Here is a 23,623-nt window from a genome sequence, read left to right on the forward strand (position 1 = left end):
TGATATGTCTGCCAGCAAGAAAAATATTACCCTGAACTCCTTGCTGAACTTAATGCACTAAAAATCTGTTTTCCTCCATGGATACGCTGCTTTTCACACTGGGTTCAAGACTCAGCCTTTGCACAGGGGGGGAACATGTCATGATGTATTTGATGGAGATAAATTGGAAAAATAAAAGCTTGCTTCTCATGGGAAACATCCTCTGAGTGGTGCCCCAGGCCACGACTCATCCCATACTTATCCACGAAGTCATTACACCTCTCCAGAAAGCCACACCACAGTTACAGCATCTTTTTTATCTCTGACAGCAGTGGACAACTACCCACAGAGAGAACTGCTCTGTGATTAAGAGGGAGAAGCTTGGTCTGGAGGTGGCTGGTAAATATGTGCAGTTTGTCTGTCTGCCTGTGTTACGAGATTAAAATGTCTCATGATTTTATAACGTCTGGTATGTGCTGCTGGCTGGAAATGGGGGCTGGGGACGGAGGATCCTGTACCTAGAGCATCCTCAAGTGACACAAACATCCATCAAGAGGTCAGGGATGGGTTTAGAAGACCTCCAGAGCATTTCAAGCCGTGTTTTAATTTTACACTCACGTGGCTGTGGTTAAGTTTCTATTCCCACTTCAGCCAAGCTTTGCCCCACAGCGCAGAGCTGATGGAAATTCCAAATGATCAGCCACAAACTCTGAATTTGACTTACCAAGAGCCACTGAGGGAGCAGCACATGGCACCACTGCCTCTGTAAAGGCCCACAGTGCTGCTCTAAGGAGTAACATGAAAAGCAGATTTTTTTTTTTAAGGCTGTGCCTGGGTGACTTTCTAGAGGAACAGAATCATGTCAGGGGGAGGCACAACTGCAAGAATTCAGGTTTATCTTCTGCTGCTGACAAAAAATCATTAATAAAATACTCTGTCAGTGTTCTCTCCTTGCCCTTCCCTAGCCATCCACTCATTTTTGAAGAATAAACCTCAGCATCTATTCAAATTGCTACCAGCAATGGTGATTGGCTTTAGAATCTCCAATTAGAGATCGTTCTGCACAATAATCATTATTTTCAACCTGCTCCAGGAAGCAGAACATGAAAGGTATAAAGTTCAGGCTGTGCATAAAAAAATCCCACAAAAAATGTAGAAACTTCAAGGGAGCAAATGAGGAGAAAGCACAATGTGCCCTCTTGGCAGAGATCTGACAGAACAAACGTTGAGGAAGTGGAGAGCAGCTAATGAAAACAGGGCGTCAGCTCCTAAAAGGTAAAGTCCATCAACCTTCAGGAGGAAGAGAAGGGTGCAGACACCACCCCATTAACTCCTCCACAGTGCCATTAACTCCTCCATCACCCCAGGACTGTTCTTGCACAGTCTGACCAAAGCCAGCAGTGCTGGGTTTACCCTCTGTAGATATCTACAGGCATCCGACACAGCAACAGGAGCACTGAGAGGGACCAAGGCTTCAAATGAACGTTTTTCTCCTTGAAAACACCACTTTTCATCTCAGATTTTTAAAATGCAAGTGAGCCACCAGAAGATTTAAGGAACACCCAGATTGCACAACTGATTTAGCAGCAGTGTCCAGTTAATTCAGCAGACCCTCCCAGTTCATCAGAGCATTATTATCAATACTGAAGTTTCAAGCAGAACATAGCCCAGGTGTGCTGTAAGCAGGAATTTCTGGTGAGATAATTACAAAAAGTGATTTTTAAAGAAGTTTTATGTTGATTCATGTATTCCAGGATATTTCAATTCATTGTAGAAAGCTTAGGGCAGCTGGAGGAAGTAGTTTAAAGACAGGAAAGAAACAAATGACAGAGTAAGAGACAAAAAGGACCCTAACACAAACAGGCTCCATTTCAACTTATTTTAGAATTAATTTTTGTCTTCTGCACCCTCCAAGTATTTTTCTTTCAACCACCTCAGCAATTCAATAGCAGTAATGTGAGCACAGGTATTAAACAGAACCTTTTATTTCCTTTGTTTTAGGCTTGCAAGTTGATGTGTGAATTGGAGAACAGTGAGGGCTGGAAACAAACACCTCACTTCACAAAAAGAATTCAGCTCTGGGAAGGGGAGCACTGCTGCACCTCCCACCTGGCTCAGGCAGCTCAGCTTTTGTTTCTCACTTTTTCCTTTACACATAGAACCATCATTTTCTGGGTTACTCACAGTAGTTTTGAATGATCTGCGTGGAAAGAGCAAAACCTCTCCTGAAGTTGATAATTACTATGAAAATACTCCTGTGTTAGTCACGAGGAAGTAAATGGAGAAAAAAAAAAGAGAATAAGTTGTGTGGGTTTCAAAATTATTCTGTCTATTTCATAAAAGTGGAGTAAGTCCTGTTTTGTGAGCTTCTCTTTTAAGAGGGACTTTAGTAAATTTTATCACAGTCCTCTTACAAGCTCAGCTCCGGGAACAAGAGAACTAAAAGGAATTAAGTTTGACTTTAAAAAGCTTTCAGTAGTCCTGACAGGAAACCGTTTATTTGTGTGGGTTTGTTTTTTTAAAAATTATTTACACCACCAACATCTTTTTTTCCAAGATAATGGACTCATTATTGCACAAGTGTCCGGCTTTCAAATCTTCAAATTCTAACCTAAACCAGTTTGGGTAGGGCCAACACAGGGCTCATTTCAGCTGCAAACTGTGACTGTTTGGGGAGGCCAGAGTGTGACCCTGGCTGAGGGGAACCAATTCAGAATGAAAGTGAGATGCTGAGCCCTCAAAGCCACACAAACCCAGCCCGGCTCTCTCAGGGTGGCACTGGCAATAAGGGCACTGCCTTTCTGACTCACTTTTCTCTTTAAAAGGCACATTTCTGATCTTTATTTTTGCTGTGCCCTCTTCCACTCTGCTGCCGAGCAGCCCTGTAAGAATTCCTGACAAACTCACATATTCCAGCGCTGAAATATCCGGGCTGGACCTCGGCACAAGCATTGCTATTGTAGCTCACATTTCCTGTTTGTGCTCGCCCAGGGCCCGGCCACCAGCACAAACCCCCTCAGCAGTTGCCCCCTCGGCTCCAGCAGCAGCAAACAAAATCCACATTTAAGCAAAAAAAAACACCAAACAAAATCCACATTTAAGCAACAAAAACACCGACAGTGCGAACAGCCAGAGCTCACCCTGAGCTTTTGAGGGGTGAGGAATTCGGTGCCGTTCATCCCTTCAGGGATTTCACATCCCCAGGGAGAGGCGATGTGTTAACCACTCGTTTTAAGCGCTTTATTTTTTTATTTTGGCCACGTCTTTGACAATCCGTTTTTCGGAGCTGAAGTGAAACCAAAGCACGAGGCAGAGCATTGGGTGGAGATGGCCACAGGCTGTGATCCCAGCCCAGCTCTCCACCTACTGTCCCCTGCTCCGGAGCCCTCCGGCACCGCCACCTCATTCATTCATTCTCCGCAGCAAAGATCTTACAGAGATTTACAAACACCAAAAATTCCTCATGAGTTACCCTCAGCCATCCTCTGCTGGTAATGAGGTGATTCATGCTGTTCGTATTTTCATCTACCACCAACAGAAAACATCTCAGGACCGAGGAAAAAGCCATGTACTGCTAAAACCAGTATTTAGAGTCATTAATCATAATAGTTTTATTTCCTACAGAACCACATCATGATTACTATTTTTAAGGGTTGTTTTTAAAGAATTGTGAAAAACTTTTAATGGGCTTCAGGAAAATAAGCCAGCAGACTTGTTTTGAAAGTGTCAGAATGGAAAGGATTCTTGGAAGAGTGGCCTGCTTCCCTGTTCCTGCATTGAAGATCTGCTCTGTGCCCGCCCTTAGCTCAGTGCCAAGTGCAGCACGAGAATTGTTTCCCAAAAAACCATGTCAGATTTTACATCCAGTGCTGGCAACAACTGAGAGAGCAGCATCAAACAAGGAACTGACACATCAATGTTCAGGTCCTTTCTAACATACAGAAAGCTCTCAAATCACAGGAGCAGCAATTAAAAGCCTGGTATCAAACTGACACGCTCGATCTGCCACTCTTGCACCAAGGACTGGTGACCAAAAAAATCCCAAATCAGATGTGAACTGAAATGATCCTGAGACAGCAACACCCCTCCCACACTGAGGCTGCTTTAAATTCTACTTTTAGCAAACTGTTTCCAAGTGCTCTCTTCTCAGCTAACCCCGGGATCTCTCCTGGCACCAGAATGCAGCTCCAAAAAGCAGCTGGTGAGAGATGCTCTGGGGATCCAGACAAATTCCAGTTTTCAACACTGGACAAACTGCTAAGCAGGTCAGGGAAAGCAAACATCAGAGTCATTGAAATACTGCAGCCATTGCATAACCACTTCCACAGCCTGCCCAGCTTGGGAATGGCCATATCCAGTAAATGGATAATGCAGTTTATTTAATTCAGATGCACCTGTGTGACAGCTGAAGGAGCCTGAGCAGGTGCCTACATGCCATCAATTCCTCCACGTGCCCTCCCTCAGTGGCACAGACAATGCTGCAAGTCCCAGCAGAGCTCAGCACCACATGGGTGGGCCCAAGGGCATTGTTCTCCCAGCGTGTAATTGCATTCCCAACAATCTCCCTGTACATACAGCTTTAAAATGAGCAATTAATTAAAAGCAATTTGAAAGCACTTACTGGGTCTCTTTTCTATTGCCAGCAAATCCAGGCACTAAAGCAGGGGAGGATTTGTTTTGTAACTTTTCATTTCTTTGAGTCAACAGAATAATAAGTTTTACCATTATGAAAAAATATAATTAAAGTATATGGAACATGAAAAGTAGATCAACGGTAATGCAGAAATTGATATTGAGAGCCCGACTTAATGTGTCACGTTTCTACTTTTAGAGGAAACTGCTGTACAAATAACAAAGCAAAATAGTTACAACTCCTCCCTCTGAGAGCTGGAGCTTCCAATGGCATTGTTTCCAGATGGGTTAAATTCAGAACACTTCTCTGAAAGAGTTCACCCCAAAAAGCTGCAGCAGTAGCCTCGTGTTAGTACTCCTTGTTCCCTCTCCCACTGAGCAGGTATCAAGCACTGTTTCACTACAGTGATAACATATTCCATGCACACCTTGCTGGTACAGCTGCAGTGATAAGAATATTAACAGTTCAGGTACTTCAAATGCAAACACGGTTTGCTAGGGCCAGGAGCTGCTGTTTTTACACTCCCTCTGCCATCTAGTGGCAACAACCGCGTGGTTTCCACCGAGGTGTAAACCAGGAGATGCTCAGACAGCGCCCAGAATGTGTTAATTGACCTGAGCAGACATGCTAATCACTAAATCTTGCTCAGGAGGACAAAAAAAGGGAAACAAATATTGGCTTCTCGTTCTTCCTACACTCACTGCCTTCACAGAATTCCCCCAGTGAAACAGGAACATGCTTATCTGCCTCATGTGCTTAAAGCAAACCAGTGTTTCTCCTGTAGTATTACACTTTAGATGTTGATAGTACATTTTTATTACATTTTACTCTATAACCACCTTCTAATTACTCAGTATAATCTACTCAGTCTTTTTCCCCCTCCTAACAAAGTTATGTGAAACCTTCCCTTTTATGTTACAAATAAATACCTTCCCTAACAATATTAAACTCAATTTCTTTTCCTGGGTGACAGATTCCTATAACCTTTGGGAGGCTGTTAACCTCCCAAACACCCACCATAAGTTACTGATGAACTAACTGAGAAGTTGTATTTTCTAGAAATTATTTCAGTGTCAGCTCAGGTCCTGCTCTAAGTACCTCCACAAGGTTCACATATCCCACAGGATAATCAAAATGATGCGTTATGGAATTTATTTTTACTACACTGAAGTAATTTAGAACTTTGATTTTTAAATCTAGAGTAAAAGAAATGTTCCACCCCCTATAAGAAAAGAAGTGGTGCTGTCTTAGGAAGATTTCATGTGCCAAAATCACCTTGGAGTGGCCTGGGGTCTGACAGTGCTCAATGCAAAAACTTGGTTTTGTTTAGCAGGAATTCCTTTCCACAATCTTTAGGACAGAAGTTACACTCAGAGTAATTCTGAGCTGCTCATCCCATGCCATTCCATCTCCCAGAAACTGCCCTGCTGGGGGGAAAGGCAGGAGTTTCTCGTAGTGTTTTCTGTGTTATTGTTAATGATTAAAGCAGCTCTGAAAGTAAACATCTGTAATTGTTCCAAATACAAGATGACATTTGTTGCATGAACTGGTTTTAATTATTTTGTGGCCATGAATCCTTTTCTTCAATCCAGGACAGTGGTTTCATAACCCAGGAACTAATCCAATGGCCAAAAGCAAAACACACCCAAACATTTCCCTAACTTTCATAGCTAAGTTGAGATAAACAACATCATGCAAATTTTCATATTTTATCTTCATAGAAAAACATTGCTATTCTCATTGCTATTCTTATATTATATTGTTCTTGCTATTATTTTCAAAGCAAAATTAATACAGACTGAACTTTAAACAAGCTGCCTGTTTTGCTGGCTTCAGTTAGAAAAACGATCATTTTAAGCTACTAAAAAAATACTCTGAAAAACTTTAAATGGAAACACTTGAGCTGCACACAGTAGAACAGGCTTCATTTAAATGAGGAGATTAGAGAACAGAGCTTGCAGATTTGGCTCATTGTTTCAAAGCGAGGATTAACCAACAGCAGGCCGATATCCACAGTTCAACAAACACAGAGCTTACAAACTACAGAACAAGGTGATGCAGTGTAGAACATGAGCAGCATTCACCAGAGCACCAACTTTAGATGTATTTAATGTTTAGAACCTGCAGAAAGTTATTTATTCACCTCTTTTAAAATATGCAGCAATTAAAGCACTCAGTTCAGGAAGGACATGGTGTGGAAATATCCTTACCAAGTAGAGCAGAAAGGTGTGGAGACCTGTTCCAAGCCCGACAGAGGAGAGAATGCCCAGTCCTACCCAGTAGGCACACCAAAAGAACTTCTTCTCCATGTACTGCACATACTGAGCAAGGAAAGTCACAAAAAAAGAAAAAATATGTAAATTTTGATATCTCCAAGGGAGAAAAATTAAGCTACAAGCTAATCTGGACATTTATCTGGATCATAACAACTGAAATACGCTCCTAAATACTTCTGTTTGCAATTTATTACACTGACAGCACAGACATGTTGAGGAAACAGTGCACTTTCAAAAGAACCCCTCACATCTTGGAATCAGCAAGTTTCCAAGGAGACAGATGGAAATTCAGGTTCAATAGTAGAAGGCTGAAATCCAGAACAGGCCCAGGAGGAGCAAGCCCCAGACAGTGTCAAGTAGAACCCAGGAAGCTCAGGGAATTGTCTGAACAGCTTAAATAAAGGAATAAAATCAGCTGCATTTCCAGTGAGTCTGTTGGATGTTGCATCTTGGAGCAGTGAGTGTTACTTTTAATAAGTTTACTTTAAGAAAACATTAAAATGCTGGTTGTGTGCTGCACTCAGAAATGAGGGATGTGGGAAAGTCACAGCAAGTTCTGGACACTACTTTACACCACCCATGGACCAACAGCACCAAGGTGAAGTTTACACCATTCTTATCCAGGCTCCAACCTGCCAGGGCACAAAAGCATCCTGAAAATGCCAAGTGCACACAGCTGACACCTCCTGCACTGTCACCTGAGGGTGACACTCCCTCAGCAGTCCCAGAGGATCAGGTTTCCTCCCAGCAGGCTCAAGGAAACCTGAAGTCAGGACTTGGGTTCCAGAACTGCAGATCCCTCAGGCAGGCAGTGCCACACCACAGCAGGAGGGATGGAAGCAAGTTCTCTGGAACTGGGAACCTGCTCATTTCAGAGCTGTGACATCAGTTGGAACTGATTTTTAAAAGGGCTGTCTGTCCTCCAGGAAAATCTGAAACTCCAAGAGAAATGGGGAAGGGAAAGGTGCAGACACCACCATCACTAAGCTTAAGCCATGTCTTACACTTCCAGTGCTGTGCAAGCACCAGGCTTTGTGTTCACCAAATCTCCACAAAGTCTTCAAAGGTCTATTTAAAAACAATGAGAAGCAGCACAGAACCAGAAACAGAATTTGAACCATGAAAGCATTTTGTATCTCTATATGTGCCTGTCCCAGCTGGGCAGGAGACCCTTCCACAGAAATCACTTCTTGGGAATCACGAAGCTCTGCCATGACTCAGGGTAACGTTTCCCCCAAGAGCTCCCACCACTGTTAAAAGCTTGCTGACAGCAGCTGTGAAGGAGTGCTGCAGCACCTGAGGTGTGCTTTACTCAGGAACACCTCCAGATCCACCAGAACAGATCAAATGATACAACACAGCTCATCCCTCCCCACCTCTGAAACACAACTCACGCACACCCAACAGAGCAGTCACGACTTGAGAAACAAAACCTTAGTGAGCAACTCAAAAGATACATTATAAATTCATGGAGATCCCAGCAGAATTCATTCAGATCCCAGCACAGGGAAGGGAGTGTGAGTCAGGGAAGCAGAGGTGGTACCTGTTGATGTGCTCCTTCGATGTAGTACAGGGCTGTGAGCACCGCCAGTGCCAGCAACACACACACCAGGAGCCCTCGCCGACGCCACAATCTTAAAGACAAATGGTAAATTAGGGTTTTTCATCATTAAGCATGCATTTCAAAGTAACTCAGTTACCCCTGGGGACTGGGGCTGCCTGGATGTGCTCAGCAGGGACAATGGCAGCAGTGTAAACCTCCCAAGAAAATATGTGGGGAGCCTTTACTCTTTAGGGAAAAATCTCTGCATCGCTGTCAAGCGAGATCAAAGTTCAGCTACGCATATTTTATTATTTTTTAATAAAGAAAAACAAAGTAACTGTCTGAAAACAAACACAAGCTGAAAACAATTCAGCTTCTGGAGCCAAGAGTCAGACCTAGGCCCTGAGTAGCAGCTGTGGCCAAGCAGAGAGCAAAGCAGGCCCTGCACTGGCCCTGGGCAAGGACAAGCTGGGTAGAATTCAGAAATGCTGATTTCTGAACTGCAGCAACTCTGCTGCTGGGCAGAACCACAGTGACAGTCACAGGAAAAAATCTTTACATTATTTTGTTTCCCCCTATCTATTAAAATTAGAATCTTGTAACAATTCCAAATGTAATAAATACATTTTAGGTAACTCTGAAGCATTAGGTAAGTAAAGGGAGAAAAGTGTTTTCCAAAGTAATCTGCAACAAAATAATTTTTGAGCATGGTTTTACTGGGGTTATTTTTCTGCTTGATGTGTATGTGGCCACACACAGTAGATCAGTAAATACATTCATTATTTTCCAGAGAACACTGTTATATTGTCACCTAATGATATATAAAAAAACAAGTGCTAGCATCACTTAAAATTCCCAGACTATAATAGCAAACTGTGAACATAACTTATCTATTTAGACAGATAGAAATGTGAGGCATAATACAGGAAAACAGTCACGAATATTTCATATTAAGCAAACTGAAAAGAGCACTCAAAATATTTTAAAGCTACTCTGCTTACATTAGTGTGACAATTGAATTTTCAAATGATTGTCTTTCAAAACACAATTTATGCAACGGAATACAGGAGATCATTAAGAGTCACTCTGAGGTCTCAACTTAATAGCATGTGAGAGCCAGGGTTATTTTCTGCAAAGATTCTGTCAGGGGAGTGCCAGGCAACTGAATGTGCTGCTCAGCAGAGGAAGCAAGTGCTATCTGTAGCAGAATTGGATGTCTAGGAAGCCAAATAAGATCTGAGGTCTTAAAATAAATCCTCAAATGTTATTTCTGCTTAGTTTAAATAAATGCTTGGAGATTGTCAGAAATTACTGATGTCAGACCCAGCAAAACAGTTCTCAGAAACAAATCCTAATGATGTCTGAAAGAATGCACATCATCATAAAATAAATAGGCTTGGGGGGTTCAATTTTTTGGGGGGTGTGTGGGGTGTAAAAGGGAATTAAGACATCACTACATAAACCTGGTATTTTTCATACAAATAATTTCAAAAGAAAATGGAAAACAGAAGTTTCTGTCAGTAAATCTGAACTGCCAGCACCTCCAGCCTAGCCCAGAGAGGGAGTGAGCACAAGCCTGAGCAGCAGGCTCAGCTCAGGCTGCAGAGGAGCAGCCCAACAGCTGGAGTCACCCAAGGTGACATTAGATCCTGTCTCCTGACTGGGAAAAGCTTTGTAAACTCAGTCCCAAACACAACAGAGCCCAGTTACCAACACAAGCACTGGATGGCTGCTACTCTTGGCATTTTCATTGCAAATTATACTCATGTTTTGGCAGCCTAAACCCCCGGGCCTTGTGCCTCAAGAACTGGCTCTGCATTTCAGCACTGGCAAGGAATGGCAGGACTGCTCCTCACAAATTCTCACTGGAAAAAAAGCTGGTTTTATCCAGTGTGAAAATAACACTCAGGGAAAGTGGCTTAATAAATCATTTCCTGCTGTAAAAGGGCCCATAGAGGAGCAAAGTCTTTACAGCATCATAAACATCACTGCAAGCTCCACAGAACCCTGATCTCTGCCCTGGCTGAGCTATTTGAAGACCCAGTGATACCAATACCTGGATTAGTAAGTCAGTGCTTAACACTGTAACCATAAGCACAGTATCCCTTGGCCTTAAGGATCCCTAAACACTGTCCCACTCTTTCAAATTGGAATATTCAACTCTTCAGGAAGGCACTTGGCCATTTTCTCCCCCAAGCACCTTGTTGCACTTATGTAATTTAGGCAGAAAGTCTGATAGCACGGCTACAAGTGTGGGATGTTCCAGCAGCCACCTTTAAGGGACAAAAATACACATGTTCTCTGAAAAAAAACAGTTTTCAAGTTGTGAATCATCAGGGAAAGTGAGATGTCAGAATGACCTACTGAATCAGAGCATGGGTTTGCCCAGAACGCTTAGTAGAAGTTAAAGAAATTATCTTTACTTTATGGTCCATTCCTTCAAGTTTATTAGAGTTTCCAGGCAAAAATACTGCAAGGTAACAAGCGGTTTTTTCCACAGTACAATATTCAACCTCTCCTCTCTCTCCCTTCGCTTCCGCTCACTCAACATTGAGGAATCTGCAAATGAAAAGCAAAAAAAAAAAATATGTAAGAGCACAGGCTGGCAGGTCAGCTGCTATCCCACCCAAAAATACACAGATTCTTTTCTTTTTTAAATTTGTTAGGAAGTTAACGTGAGCTCTCAGTCATCTTTTCGCCTGATCCTAAAGCATTTGCTGCCAGTGCCTCAGGAATGAGGTGACATGCAGGGAATGCAGTGGTTTGTTCTCCCTTGGCACTCAGGGAAGGAGAGTGCCCCAGGCCTGGCACCCAGCAGCCTTTCTGCAGGGCACAGCACACCCCAGGTCATGTGTGACCTCAGCACCTGCTGCAGGGACATTTCCCTCACAACTTCTGAGCTGGTTCTTTTCCAGCAGAGCTATTCCCAGCCTCCCACTTCCAGCAGATGGAATTACACGTGCTCTTTATGCCCCTCAGCCACGGTGTAACTGGATAAGAGCACCTGCCCTCCCAGACAGGAGCCTGTCCAGCTTCTCCCAAACTCCTCCCATGGAAAGGAGCTGCTTTTGGAGCACAGCCCTGCCTGGGATCGAGCTCAAACCTAGCCCAGGACCTGCTCACAAAAAGGCTTTTCTAATCAAGGTGTTATTTTGTGCTCACAGTAAGATGAATAAAACCCTTGAGCTGATTTTTTTTGGAGGAGAAAGGTTTGTTCAAAGCTTGTCAAGTTAATGAGAAGTAATAATTTTTAAACTTTTAAAGAAAACAAATTCTGGAATAAGATTTAAAAAATAATACCAGTAAACAATGAAAAAATACACTTGTATCCAAACAGACACCAAACTTGTTCAAACATCACTACACAGTCACAACACATGTATTCTATTTTGCATTGTAATAATATTCATAAATTTTAGATTTTTAAAAAGCTGTTGCATTTAAAATATTAATCTAATCTGATCTCCCACATATTGTAACCCAGGATGTATTATTTCAGTCTTACTCCAGTAATGGAAACATTTTGCCTTATCAGATGCTGATATTTACGTAGAAATTGCAGATCTCATTAGTCACACAGCCCACTTAATTTTGTACTCCTTAGCTGTAACATCAGTTGCTTAAGATGAACTAACAGAAATCCTGCCAAATACTGAAGAACATCCACATTCCTCAGTTGCAGAATGATTTAAGTCTTTAAGTAAAAGGCTTTAATTTGTTCCATACATACAAACATGCAGTTAATCTTTCTCATTTAATATGTGTAATAAAAATGTTTCGACCTTGTTTTTAGTAAAAGGTCGTAAAAGACAATGGTGTAAGACTGCACACAACTTGAGAAATCACTTGATTACAAAACGTAATTAAATATGGAACTGGCACATTCAAAGCTGACAGGAAACAAAGAAAGATGATTATAGTTTCCATGCTTTACTACACAGCACGGATAATTCAGCGATACAAAAATCTTCATTAACTATTTTCAGGTTATTTTTCGTGAGTTCTAAACTTTAACCCCAGACTACTTCAGACACACCAGTAGGAAAACCAGAGGAGAGGCAGGAGGTGAAGTAGTTAAAATTGTTTTGTTGGTAATTTATCACTGAAACCAATAAATTATAGTGACATTGTATTTCAACAGAACAGCTAGAAATTGGGAGACTAATAACTGGATCTGTCCCAGAGTAAAACAGATTTTTATTACCAAGAACTAACTTTTCAGTGCCAAAGGGTGGGGTAGTACAGCCTGACTTCCACAGCCACACATTTGCCAACAGAGTTTAATTTTTTTAGGGCTTTTTTTTGTTGTTGTAGCCCCTGTTGGTACCCAGCTCAGCTTTGTGGGGTTTAAATGTATGTAAACAAAAGATCAAGAACTTTGGGAGGGGAAAAGAGTGTAAGAGAAATGCGAATGGAAATACACAGCATGAATCTATTCCATGGCTTTGAAATCCTAAATCCTTCAGGTTTAGAGCAGACTGAGGTTTCTAAGATTGATTCAGGCATTGAGGCCCTTTGCACTGTGTGGGCATAAAGCCACAGAATCCCAGAATGGTTTGGTTTGGAAGGTGCCTTAAAGCCCATCTCATTCCACACCCTGGCACAGGCAGAGGTGCCACTCACTAGGTCAAGTGGCTCCATCCAGCCTGGCCTCAAGAGAAAACCAAAATCAATTCCTTTTCAATGTTGTGCGGTTTTAGACCCCAAACAGGCCAGCTGAGAACACAAAGTGATTTTCCACCTACCTGTGAAGTTCCCATTGTGCTGTTCTTTGCTCATTCTTATGCGTCTCTGGTCACAGTCTGTGCCATTCTCTGCCATTTCATAGATCAGTCACGTGTGGAGATCTAAGAGCAGAAGAAACCCAAAAAGGACAAGGTGTGTTTCTGGTTAGGAGGACTCCACAGTCAAAGGATACACACAAACACCCAGCAGTTCTCCAAATCCAACTCACACTCATCCTGCATTACACCATCAAACAGGAGAAAGTGATTCAATCTCCACAGTGACAAAGATTAAAACATTTCCACCTACATAATTCTAAATTTTTCACTCAAATGACAAAACTCCCTCACTTCTAACAGCTGAACAAAAGCTCATTAAACAAACCCCTTCCATGACCTAACCCACTGTTTGGGCTCCAGGAGCAGCAGAGCTTCATACAAACCTCACTTCCATCCTTAGACTGGTGCTTCAGGTGTGCTCCTCAACCTGGTACTAAAGCTTGGCACGTTGTTACTATGTCAAAAACCTCCCTGGCTGAAAGATTAGCCCTCAGTGTGGTAACCAGGATACAGAGCTGCATCTCCTGCTTTGCACAGTCTGGTGTCTCTGAAGCACAAAAAGCAAACTCTTCAGAGGACAAGAGCTTTCTGATGGAAGCTTTGCTGACACTGTCCATACTCTCTGCTGGCTTAGCTTCCCTCTAGAGAGATCAGCCCTAAAACAAAACCCCAAAAGAACAGATGTGGTTTTCCTTATCCAGAGGAGTAAATAATGCAAGAAGTGGGAGCCAGCACAAACCAGAGTGTTGCAAGAGTTGCCTTTTTTTTTCTTAAAAAAAAACAAAACAACCTGAACAGCTGACAATTCTTATGCAACCAAAGACAAAGAGAGTAGCCAGTCAGACTCCTTGTTTTAAAAATCTTCCCTTGAATCTTGAAACAGTTTCTGGAGTTTTATTTGGAAAAGAGCTAAAGCTAAAGCATTTTATTTGCATTGTATTTCTCCCTGTAAGCGCACTTGATTTACAGTTTTTGATACACTGCTTTTGTTGGAAAGAAAAGTGGTGCAATATTAAAATGACAGGTTATATAAAACTGTCCAGTGGAAGAAATTAAAGTTCTACAAAAAAAATACTTCCCCACTGATTTATGTTCATCTTAATTGCCAAGCAGCAACTCAGGTTTGGTAAACAGGAGTGAGATCACCCCTTGGATTCAGACTGCAATAATTCTGTCGAATTTTTAAATAAAATGTACAAAGATTTCAGATACTGTATTTGACACTTCTAGGGTCTCATAAGTCAGTTTTAGACAGGTGTTTTTCTAAACAGGTACAAGCCTTGTGCATTACTTGCATTGCTAGCTAGAATCCAAATATTAAAGGTTTTAGTTAAAATCCAGCAGTCAAAAGCACTGAGGTTTCAGGAAGGAGTCTTTTCTCCAACACCTCCCCCGACACAAAATGTGCAGAAACAGAAATCTGTCTGGTTAAACAAGGCAGCAGAAACTCATCTCATGCATGTTACAGCTTTTATTCACTGCAACATGAACCCCAGAATACCCAACCACCTAAAAAATGAACAAAACACCTTTGCAAAAAGCTTAGAAATGCTGAAAGGGCTCCAGAGTCAGCCAAGGACAAGAGGCCTGAGCTGCTGCAGTGGGAGCTCTACAGCATCACTCTGCAGTCACCTGCAACCCAGGGATTGCTCAAACACAGGGAAATGTGAACTTCTCCCTCTCCCCAGGTGCCTTTAGAGCAGCCTGACACTCTGGAGCTACCCCTGTCCTTAGCTGAGGATAACAGACCAGTTGCCATGGCAATATCAGGATCAAATGTTCAGCCACCCCTTAATTCCATCAGGACAGGTGGATAGTGGAATGGTTTGTGTCTGACTGTGCTCAGCTGTGCTTATTTTTGTATATATTTAAGTAAGTGTTTATGAACATCTACAATGTAAGTTTATATACACACATGCCCATGTATATCCCACATGAATTTACACACACAGAGCTCAAATTGCAGAGGGCAATATTTAAATTACACAGCCAGACACAGCAAGCCTGATGTTCACAGAAAGCTGCTTAGGAAGCAAAAGCCATCCAGAGCTGTTGAGCACATACAGCAACACTAAAAAAAAGTGTTCAGGCTTAGGGAACTTCCGTCACATTTTGTTGACTTAAATATAGCAAAGATTAAAAAAAAAAAGCCACAAATTTCAGTGGAAGCCACATGTTCCTCATTTTGAAATCCACCTTTTTTCATGTGTGCAAATCTAGCTTTCAAAATTAAAGACTCTATTGGTTTGGTCTCTGCTCTCAGCTTAATTACACTCCAAGGAAGTTCATTTAGTGCAATGCCAACTGCTCTCCATGTCTGATGCTAAAGCCCAGGCTGTGCACAACATTGAATTCCAGTGCAATCCATAAAACTCCTGAATCTCTGGGGGTCTCAGGTGTGTTGCTCCCAAGGCATGACAGCTTTTATTTCAGGAGCTCAACTGCCAGAGCCACTTTTACCCTGCCTGCTTAGAAAGGCACTAATCCAGGATTAGCTTTGCGTAACACCACCTCAAGTACACAACTCAGCGTTTGCACTGAAGCAGAGAAATAATCCCACACCTCTGTAGGACAAACACTTGTCAAGAAGGTCTTAAAATTCAATCATTCTGCAGGAAAGCTCTAAAAATTCCTATTTAAAAACACAGCTGACTTGGAGATGGGATACCTATCACATGGCAGGGCTGAACAGGCTGCAAACCCTTGCTGGCTCCAGAAAAGAACCTCCCTGGTTTACCCAAGTCTAATTATACTTAAAGCACCTTAGCAAAGGGGCTGGAGGGTGCACATCCCCTCAGCTCAGCACCCTTGATCTGCTGTGCTGCTTGATGCCCATTAGAACCACGAGTCCTGCACTAATGTCTCCCCACAGGGGTTAATTGGAGTGGGAGTCTGACCCAAAATGGAGTTATCCTTCATTAACTCGCTCCATATTCTCAAGTCTACACCCAATTCATGACAGCTCACCACAGGAAATTAAATTCCATCTGCTAAACAGAACTTCACTTCTGACAGATGCTGGGAAAGACACAGAGCCTATCTCTAAAAATAAATTTGCCTACTACATGGAGTACTTAGCAGCAAACATAAAAATAAACTATTTAAGAGAGCGAGGAAAACAACTGTGGCCAGTTTTTGTATCAGGGTGGCTTAGATCATTTGTTAGAGCTGAGCTCACACAAGAACTGCTTTGTAGGGCTGAAAAAAGAGCTCACAATACACCACTGAGCTTTAGTGCAACCCTAAACGTAAAGTATAAAAAGACAATTATTTCTAGTCAAAAATGCAAATTGGTCAACAAAAAGGGTTTGTGGTAACTGTGACTGGCACTTCACAGCATAAGTGAGACAAAGCAAAACAAGCTATCAGAACATGAGAACACAACAAAATTGGGCACTGCCGTATCTGCTCTCTGTAATCAGAGAAAAGGACAAAAGTCTTTTCTCTGAAGCTCTGGGGAGGCTGTGGAAGCACCCAAGTGTTGGGTGCACTTATGCAAAAGGAACCAGTTTTGGACAAGGCACTTGGGTGTCTGCACTGTCACATGGAGGAGCAGAACATGGACTCCTGTTCTGTACTAAGGATTTTTGGAGGACTCGTGTGCTGGAACAAGAAGGAAGCTGTTTTCATGATCTCACTGCTCTCCCAGACATTGTTTGAACCACTTCTTACTGAAAGAGCCCTGAGTCTCATCTCCATCAGTTCCTGCTCACACAGCTCCCAGAACCAGAGTTAGAGCATTTTGTTGTTTCCCCCAGCCACTTCAGCAACACATCATTTCCAGTTATTTCTTGCATTTAAAGCCAAATGTTCCAACCTGCTGCTTCTTTCTCCTCAATTCTTCTGATATTCCTTCTTCTTTTACTACACCCCTGTTCTTCAGTTACAATAAGGAGAAAAAAGGATTAAAATCCAGCCTTTCCAGGTGGGTAAAGAATTGCACTAATCTAGATAGTCCTGCACATCTGTGAGAGGGGTTTTTTTCAGTCACCAAATGCTGTACAGAGAGAATAAGTTAACAATTCCCTGGCAAAGAAACAGCTTGGAGAGTACTTTCCCTTGAAAGCCAAAGACTGCCTGGCACAGGAACACATTCAGGTGAAGGATGGGATCAGTTTGGAAGTGAAACATTACATACCCCTTCCAGCTCCTCACAGTTATTCCCTCTCCACCACTTCTCCAGGATCTGAAGGCAGTGGAAGAGCCCAACCACGTCCTCAGCTCTGCAGCACTCGAGCCCAAAGCAACTCCTCTGGCAAAGCTGCAGCCCCTACAGAGCAAGAGAACACCGTTCATGTGACACTGGAGTGACACAGCCCCTCACTTGGAGGTTAATGACTTTCCTGAAGATGACAGAAATTAGAAAAAAGTAACTGCTTGATTTTTTTTCCAGTCCTTCAGCACTCCTGGGAAGCATTCAATTAAAATAAATGAGGCCACATCTGAAAGATGTTCCCAATCTCCACAGATTTAGCTATAATGGGTTATTTTGATATGAGTGCATTTATCCCCATACTAAAAATGTTTTCCTAACTAAAATAGTTTAATTCCTCAAAGGAGAAATAATTCAGTTAAAGACCACAGGTTTCCATTTTGTGGGTTATGCCTCTGTACACCAGACCTATTTTTCAATTCTTACTCAAATAAATTATCTTAGAATTTAGAGTTAAAATTCACATTTTTTCCAGAAAGACTTTGGGATTCCTTTTAGGAAAGACTGTTGTAACATGAGCTTCAGGGATGCCTTGCAATTTCTTCTGAGTTAACTCAAAGGTCAGTCCCTGCCATTAAAGCCATATATATTAAACTCATCTTTTTGCTGTATTTTTTTCTGGTGAAACATGAATTTTGATTACACCCAGCAGTAGAATCAGGTGCTATAACAAAGCAGTAGAGATGCTGTGCAATAAATAGATGAAAAGATGAGACCCAGGGATAAGAGGATATGCAGAGGAGGCACAGCACAAATGAAAAGGGATGAACACAAGGACCTGACAAAGCCCAGAGTGGCTGAAAGCAGCTCCTGAGATAACAAATTCTGCTTTTCACAGGAACAAGTCTCTAAGTGGAGCCAATTCAGATTTCACACTTGGCCATCCAGTGAGGACACACTGCCCAGACAAGGCTCACAGAAGCCAATTCTGAGCCTTGGGAGAAAGAAAAATATCCTTTTAATAAGCTTGAAATAGCCTGAACAACTGCTTGCCTTACTAATAACATCTCCTGGCTCCCCCTGGTCCAAGCAGCACCAAAACCAGCGAGGTTTGGTGGTTTTGGTGCCGTCCCATGGCTGTGTTTGAAGCTGGTGCAAAAAGCTCAGTGTTGCAACAGTTTCATGGTTGTGCCCTTCGTCCTCAGGAAAGAGCAAAGTCTACCCAGCTCACACTTGTCAGCAAGGAAGAGAAGTTAAAGTTCCAACCTGCAGATAACTCTGTCTCCCATCACAATGCATCAGGAATTATAGGGGGTTTTCAGCTTTAAACCCAAAGGTTTTTGAAGAAATAAGGACTCTCCAAGCATGCACAAATGACACAGATGACCCCAAGGAGAGCTGTTCATAAGATTCAGTCAGAGGCAGTCATGACATTCAGGAAGAATTCCAAAACAACAACTTAGAAAGAAACAAAGCTTTAAGGTGGAAAGAGTGCAATTGCTGCAGCCTACTCACCTTCCTCATTGCTACCACCCACTTGAAAGCTACCGAGTCTCCTCCTACCCTTCCCCACAGCAGTTACAAACATCCTTGGTTTCAGCAGCTCCGCAGGATGAGAAACAAAGCTCAGACTAATAAAGAGAGCTCACCTCCCATTGCACCACTGGAAACTGGCTTTTGAAACCCTCATCTGATAACAGGGGATGAAGCCATTCTTACAACTGTCACTTATCCCATAAGGAATAAAGGAAAGTCTATTCCACGCTGCAGAAATAATGGATTGGAAAAAAGAAGACTGATAAAACAAAGGCTGTTTCAATGGGAAAATGAATGCATTAAAGAAGAGCCGATGTATATTATCATAAGGTGTTAGGAAGCATGAAAACCCTCCCATCAAACGGAGGTGAAACAATCTCTAAAAGAACAGAATTCCTAAGAGCAAAACAGCACCAAAATCCACTGACCAAACACAACACATGTGGTCCAAGGCATGAAAGAGTAACACCACACTTCTTCCACCTCAACCCACATTGTCACCATTAACTAAACCAGGATACCCACTTGTTGGTAAGCACAGAGCAGAACAAACAAGGGCAGAAGAAAACCTGAAGAAATGTCATAGGTGCAGTTGAAAGGGGATAACCTGGATTCACAGCACTTTATAGATAAATAGCTGCCATCAAATGCACTTATCTCCCCTTCCCTCAGGTCACCTACATGACCTGCCAAGCATCTGAGAGGCAAAACTGGAACAAAACGGGAATCTTGCTGCTTTTTTATCTCCTGTAAACACCAGATGACATTGGCTAGAGAAATAAAAGCCAGACGAGGCACTTAACCCCAGTCAGCAGAAATGTTCCCTTGGATTTGGGCCTGCCACCCTCAAGCCCCGGGCAGTCCCTGGGGATGGAGGGAGCACCCAGCCGGGAAAGCACAGCACATTTCCAGTGGAAAAGCAGACAAAGACCATCGGTATCTGACTCTCCGCAGGGAGAAGGACGGATTTCTCCCTGTGTCATCAGGCACCGTCCCTTGGGCCGGAGCAGGGCGAGTCTATTCCACCCTTCCCGGAGCTTTGTTAGAGCAGAGCCGCTCTCCAGCGGGGTGAGATGGCAGCGGCTCATTTCTCACCCTGAAGGTCGGCGAGCAGCAGCCTCCCCTCCCGCCCTGATCTCCACAGCGTTCCCGGCCGTCCCCCGGCTCCCACACGGCTCCCTCGGTTCGCACAGCACCGGGGGCCGCCCGGGCCGGAGGTCCCCTCTTACCGCCGTCCCCTCAGAGCCGGAGGAGCCGTGAGGGGAGCGGGGCGGCGCCGCGGCCAGCGCTGAGGGGAGCGATGGACAGCGCTGAGGGGCGCCATGGACAGCGCTGAGGGGAGCGATGGGCAGCGCTGAGGGGAGCGATGGGCAGAGCTGAGGGGAGAGATGGGCAGCGCTGAGGGGAGCGATGGGCAGCGCTGAGGGGAGCGATGGGCAGCGCTGAGGGGCGCCATGGACAGCGCTGAGGGGAGCGATGGGCAGAGCTGAGGGGCGCCATGGACAGCGCTGAGGGGCGCCATGGGCAGCGCTGAGGGGAGAGATGGGCAGCGCTGAGGGGAGCGATGGACAGAGCTGAGGGGAGCGATGGACAGCGCTGAGGGGAGAGATGGACAGCGCTGAGGGGCGCCATGGACAGCGCTGAGGGGGGCGATGGACAGCGCTGAGGGGAGCGATGGGCAGCGCTGAGGGGAGAGATGGGCAGCGCTGAGGGGAGCGATGGACAGCGCTGAGGGGCGCCATGGGCAGCGCTGAGGGGTCCCGCTGAGGGGACGCTGACGAGACCCCCGCCGGCCGGGAGAGCCCCGGACCCGACCCCGCACTCACCACGCTCCAGCAGCTCCGCTGGGCCCGGCACAACGCGGAACTGGGCCCGGCACAACACGCCCCGTCCCGCCCTGGACTCCGTCACTTCCCGAGCGCCGGGGCTTCGTCACCTCCGGGCGGGCGCGGCGGAGCGGCCGGGCGGGAGAGACAGGTGAGCGGTGAGGGGGATGCTCCTTCATGGCCCCTTCATGCCCCCTCTGAGGGCCGTGGGGTCCCCCACGGTTCGGTCCCCGAACCCTCCATATCTTTGGTCTTTGCCTTCTGTATCCGCCCGGGCTCCAGCGCGGCCGGGCCTGGCAGGGCTGAGGTGCCGCAGCCCGCGGTGGAGCTGGAGGCTGCCCCGCTCCTCAGCTGAATTTGGGGTATTGACTTAAAACCTCCAGCATTTCACCGTTTCTCTCCCCGTTTTTAGGTGTAATTTTGACATGAGGAAGGGCTGAGAGAATTGGGAGTGTTCAACCTGGAGAAGAGAAGCTCCGGGGTGAGGTAATGGTGGCCTTCCAGTACGCGAAGGGAACTTACAGGAGAGGTGGGGCAAGACTATTTACGGAGGCCTGAGGGGGGGGGTGACAGGACAAGGGGGAATGTGTTCAAATTGACAGAGAGGAGGGTTAGATTGGATTTTAGGAAAAAATTGTTCCCTGTGAGGGTGGTGAGGCCCTGGCACAGGGTGCCCAGAGAAGCTGTGGCTGCCGCATCCCTGGTAGTGTCCAAGTCCAGGTTGGACAGAGCTTGGAGAAACCTGGGATAGGGGAAGGTGTCCCTGCCCATGGCAGAGGGTGGAACAGATGAACTTTAAGGCCCTTTCCAATACAAACCATTCTATGATTCTATGATAATTCTATGATAATTTGCTATTTTATCTTGGCTCTGCTTGCCAAGATAGCACCCATCACCAGTGAGGTGTTTGCAGTCAGAAAGCTGTGTCTGGGGAACTGTTCCTTTGTGCTTCTAACAAATGTTCTTTGTCTTCAAACAAGTGGAAATCAGGTGAGAGCACATGAAATGCTCTCAGAAGCTGAGCAACACTCAAGTAAATTGTGTCATTCCTCCCTTTCAGAGGCACTCTCCAAAATCCACCATGATTTCTCTCTTTGAGTCCGAGTTCCTGAATGTCATCATCGGAGCCGCGTGCGGCGTGTGCCTGGGCTGGGTCATCCGGGGGAGGCTCCGCAGGAAGCCTGGAGCTGGAATAATGCCAGAGCCTTCCAACAGCCTGGGGGGCGAGGCTGACATCATGGGAGAGTCTGGGGAGCTCAAGCTGGTGCTGATCGTCCGCAACGACCTGAAGATGGGCAAGGGCAAAGTAGCAGCACAGTGCTCCCATGCTGCTGTCTCTGCCTACAAGCAGGTTCACAAAAGGAATCCTGAGCTCCTGAAGCAGTGGGAATATTGTGGACAACCTAAAGTGGTCCTCAAAGCTCCTGATGAAGAGACTCTAGTGCAGCTCCTGGCTGAGGCAAAGCGCCTGGGGCTGACTGTGAGCTTGATACAGGATGCTGGGCGTACTCAGATAGCTCCAGGCTCCAGGACAGTCCTTGGGATTGGACCAGGACCAGCTGATGTCATAGATAAAGTTTCTGGTCACCTTAAACTCTTCTAAACTGGTACCAAAAAGACCTGGATGTGTTCATGTATGTGTCAGTACTGAAGGGATAAAAATCCAAGTTGGGTTTTTTTTCCTTATCTTCCCTTGTTAATAAAATAAGCAAGTTTTTTAAGATTTAAATTTGTAAATCATGAGTTTTTCTAGCTTTTATTCCAAAGGGAGAAAGAAAATTCTAGGCCAGTTGAGGAAAGCAGAGATGGCATAAGAATGAACCCAGTAAATTTACAAGTTGTGCAATTGGTTGAGGATTTTGCATGTGGGTTCATAGAGGTTAAGAGTTTCTTCTCTCTGCCTGTTCTCTGGTTTTTGTAGTGAATACATTCTTTAATTCAGAAAGGCTCAGCTGGTGAAGCAGTTAAGAACTGGAACTGGGAGTAACTGTGGCCAACTTTCCTGTCCCAACAACAACTTGTAACTGGTACCAGGCTGACCAGTTCAACTGGATTTGCAGCCCAGACCAGTAAACAGTTGTGGGGAGCAGCTGTAAGCTGAGCTTCCCTCTGGAGGGGTCTGTGTAGCTCCTACACATGCAAAAATGTGCAGTTAAGCCAAGATATGGGGAGTTACTCCCCATATAAACAACTGGGCACTCAGGGAAAGACTTAAATCCTGGTTTTCCTGGGATTAACAGGCAGGCGTTCCTGGGTTTAAGGAATTACCCTGTTATAGATATTATTGCACAGTTCAGAGCACCTTGGGGGTTCCAGTAAATTCTGCTTGTACAGTTTGTGAGAGTTCTGCTGTTGAGCACCTTTGCCAACCTCTCAGCCACGTGTTCCAGCTGAGTATTGTGAAACAGTTTGTAGGAGAGGGAACAGGATTTATCTCCATCTCCAGCCATCCACAGACCCAGAGGGAATGGCAGAGGGGCTGAAATGCCAATAAACACAGAGGATGGAAATGTTTTTATACTGTATCTCTTAATTAGAGGCGTAATCCTTTGCAGAGACTCGCTGCAGACTTGTGCTCCACCCCTGCTGACCACAGAGCCTGGGGCAGGTGAGCCCCGGCCACCTCCTATTCCATGGAAGTGCTGCAGTGCCCAGCCCTGGGATCACAACTGGAGCTCAGAGGAGGGAGTGGGATCTGGATCCTCATGCCCAGTGTGGCTCCTGGTTAAGAGACAGGAGCTTCTAGAGCTGTTGGAAATCTGGCCAGTGCTGTCAGACTCGTTACACTCAAATATGACAGTATTCATAGAGAAACATTTAAGTCAATTTTATTTGAAGCTAAATATGTTTAAGGCAATTTACATACCTAGAACATGATCTCAATTGAACTGGC

The 23,623-nt window shown here is 44.5% G+C and overlaps 2 protein-coding genes across 5 annotated transcripts in view; one reads left to right on the forward strand and one right to left on the reverse strand.

Moving 5' to 3' along the window:
• VMP1 (vacuole membrane protein 1) overlaps positions 1-20,821 on the reverse strand; it is a 59,406-nt gene extending 38,585 nt beyond the window's left edge. Inside the window, exons 1-6 of one of the 2 annotated variants that reach the window (XM_058854311.1) lie at positions 20,731-20,811; positions 17,354-17,485; positions 13,177-13,278; positions 10,855-10,990; positions 8,432-8,522; positions 6,823-6,933 (exon numbers count right to left, since the gene is read on the reverse strand). In XM_058854311.1, coding sequence (XP_058710294.1) covers positions 6,823-6,933; positions 8,432-8,522; positions 10,855-10,990; positions 13,177-13,252 — 414 coding nt within the window. In that variant the 5' untranslated portion in view covers positions 13,253-13,278; positions 17,354-17,485; positions 20,731-20,811. Of the gene's footprint in view, positions 1-6,822; positions 6,934-8,431; positions 8,523-10,854; positions 10,991-13,176; positions 13,279-17,353; positions 17,486-20,730 lie in introns of both variants that reach the window. The other variant, XM_058854312.1, reaches the window with a different exon arrangement.
• On the forward strand, positions 20,755-22,334 carry PTRH2 (peptidyl-tRNA hydrolase 2). Of its 3 annotated transcripts, none has more exons than XM_058854313.1 (3): positions 20,755-20,881; positions 21,143-21,259; positions 21,791-22,334. In XM_058854313.1, exon 3 carries the CDS (start codon positions 21,812-21,814, stop codon positions 22,331-22,333), a length of 522 nt encoding a protein of 173 aa, XP_058710296.1. In that variant the 5' UTR covers positions 20,755-20,881; positions 21,143-21,259; positions 21,791-21,811; the 3' UTR covers position 22,334. The 3 variants fall into 3 exon arrangements, with proteins under 3 accessions (XP_058710296.1, XP_058710299.1, XP_058710298.1); XM_058854316.1 differs by having other exon boundaries at positions 21,143-21,233; XM_058854315.1 differs by having other exon boundaries at positions 21,143-21,216.
• The last annotated feature ends 1,289 nt before the right edge of the window (positions 22,335-23,623 follow it).

The sequence above is a fragment of the Poecile atricapillus genome, chromosome 21, assembly GCF_030490865.1.
Source record: "Poecile atricapillus isolate bPoeAtr1 chromosome 21, bPoeAtr1.hap1, whole genome shotgun sequence".
NCBI lineage: Eukaryota > Metazoa > Chordata > Aves > Passeriformes > Paridae > Poecile > Poecile atricapillus.

Excerpts from the sequence above, each read along its gene's own strand:
- PTRH2 (XM_058854313.1), top strand. The coding sequence starts at position 21,812 with ATGATTTCTCTCTTTGAGTCCGAGTTCCTGAATGTCATCATCGGAGCC.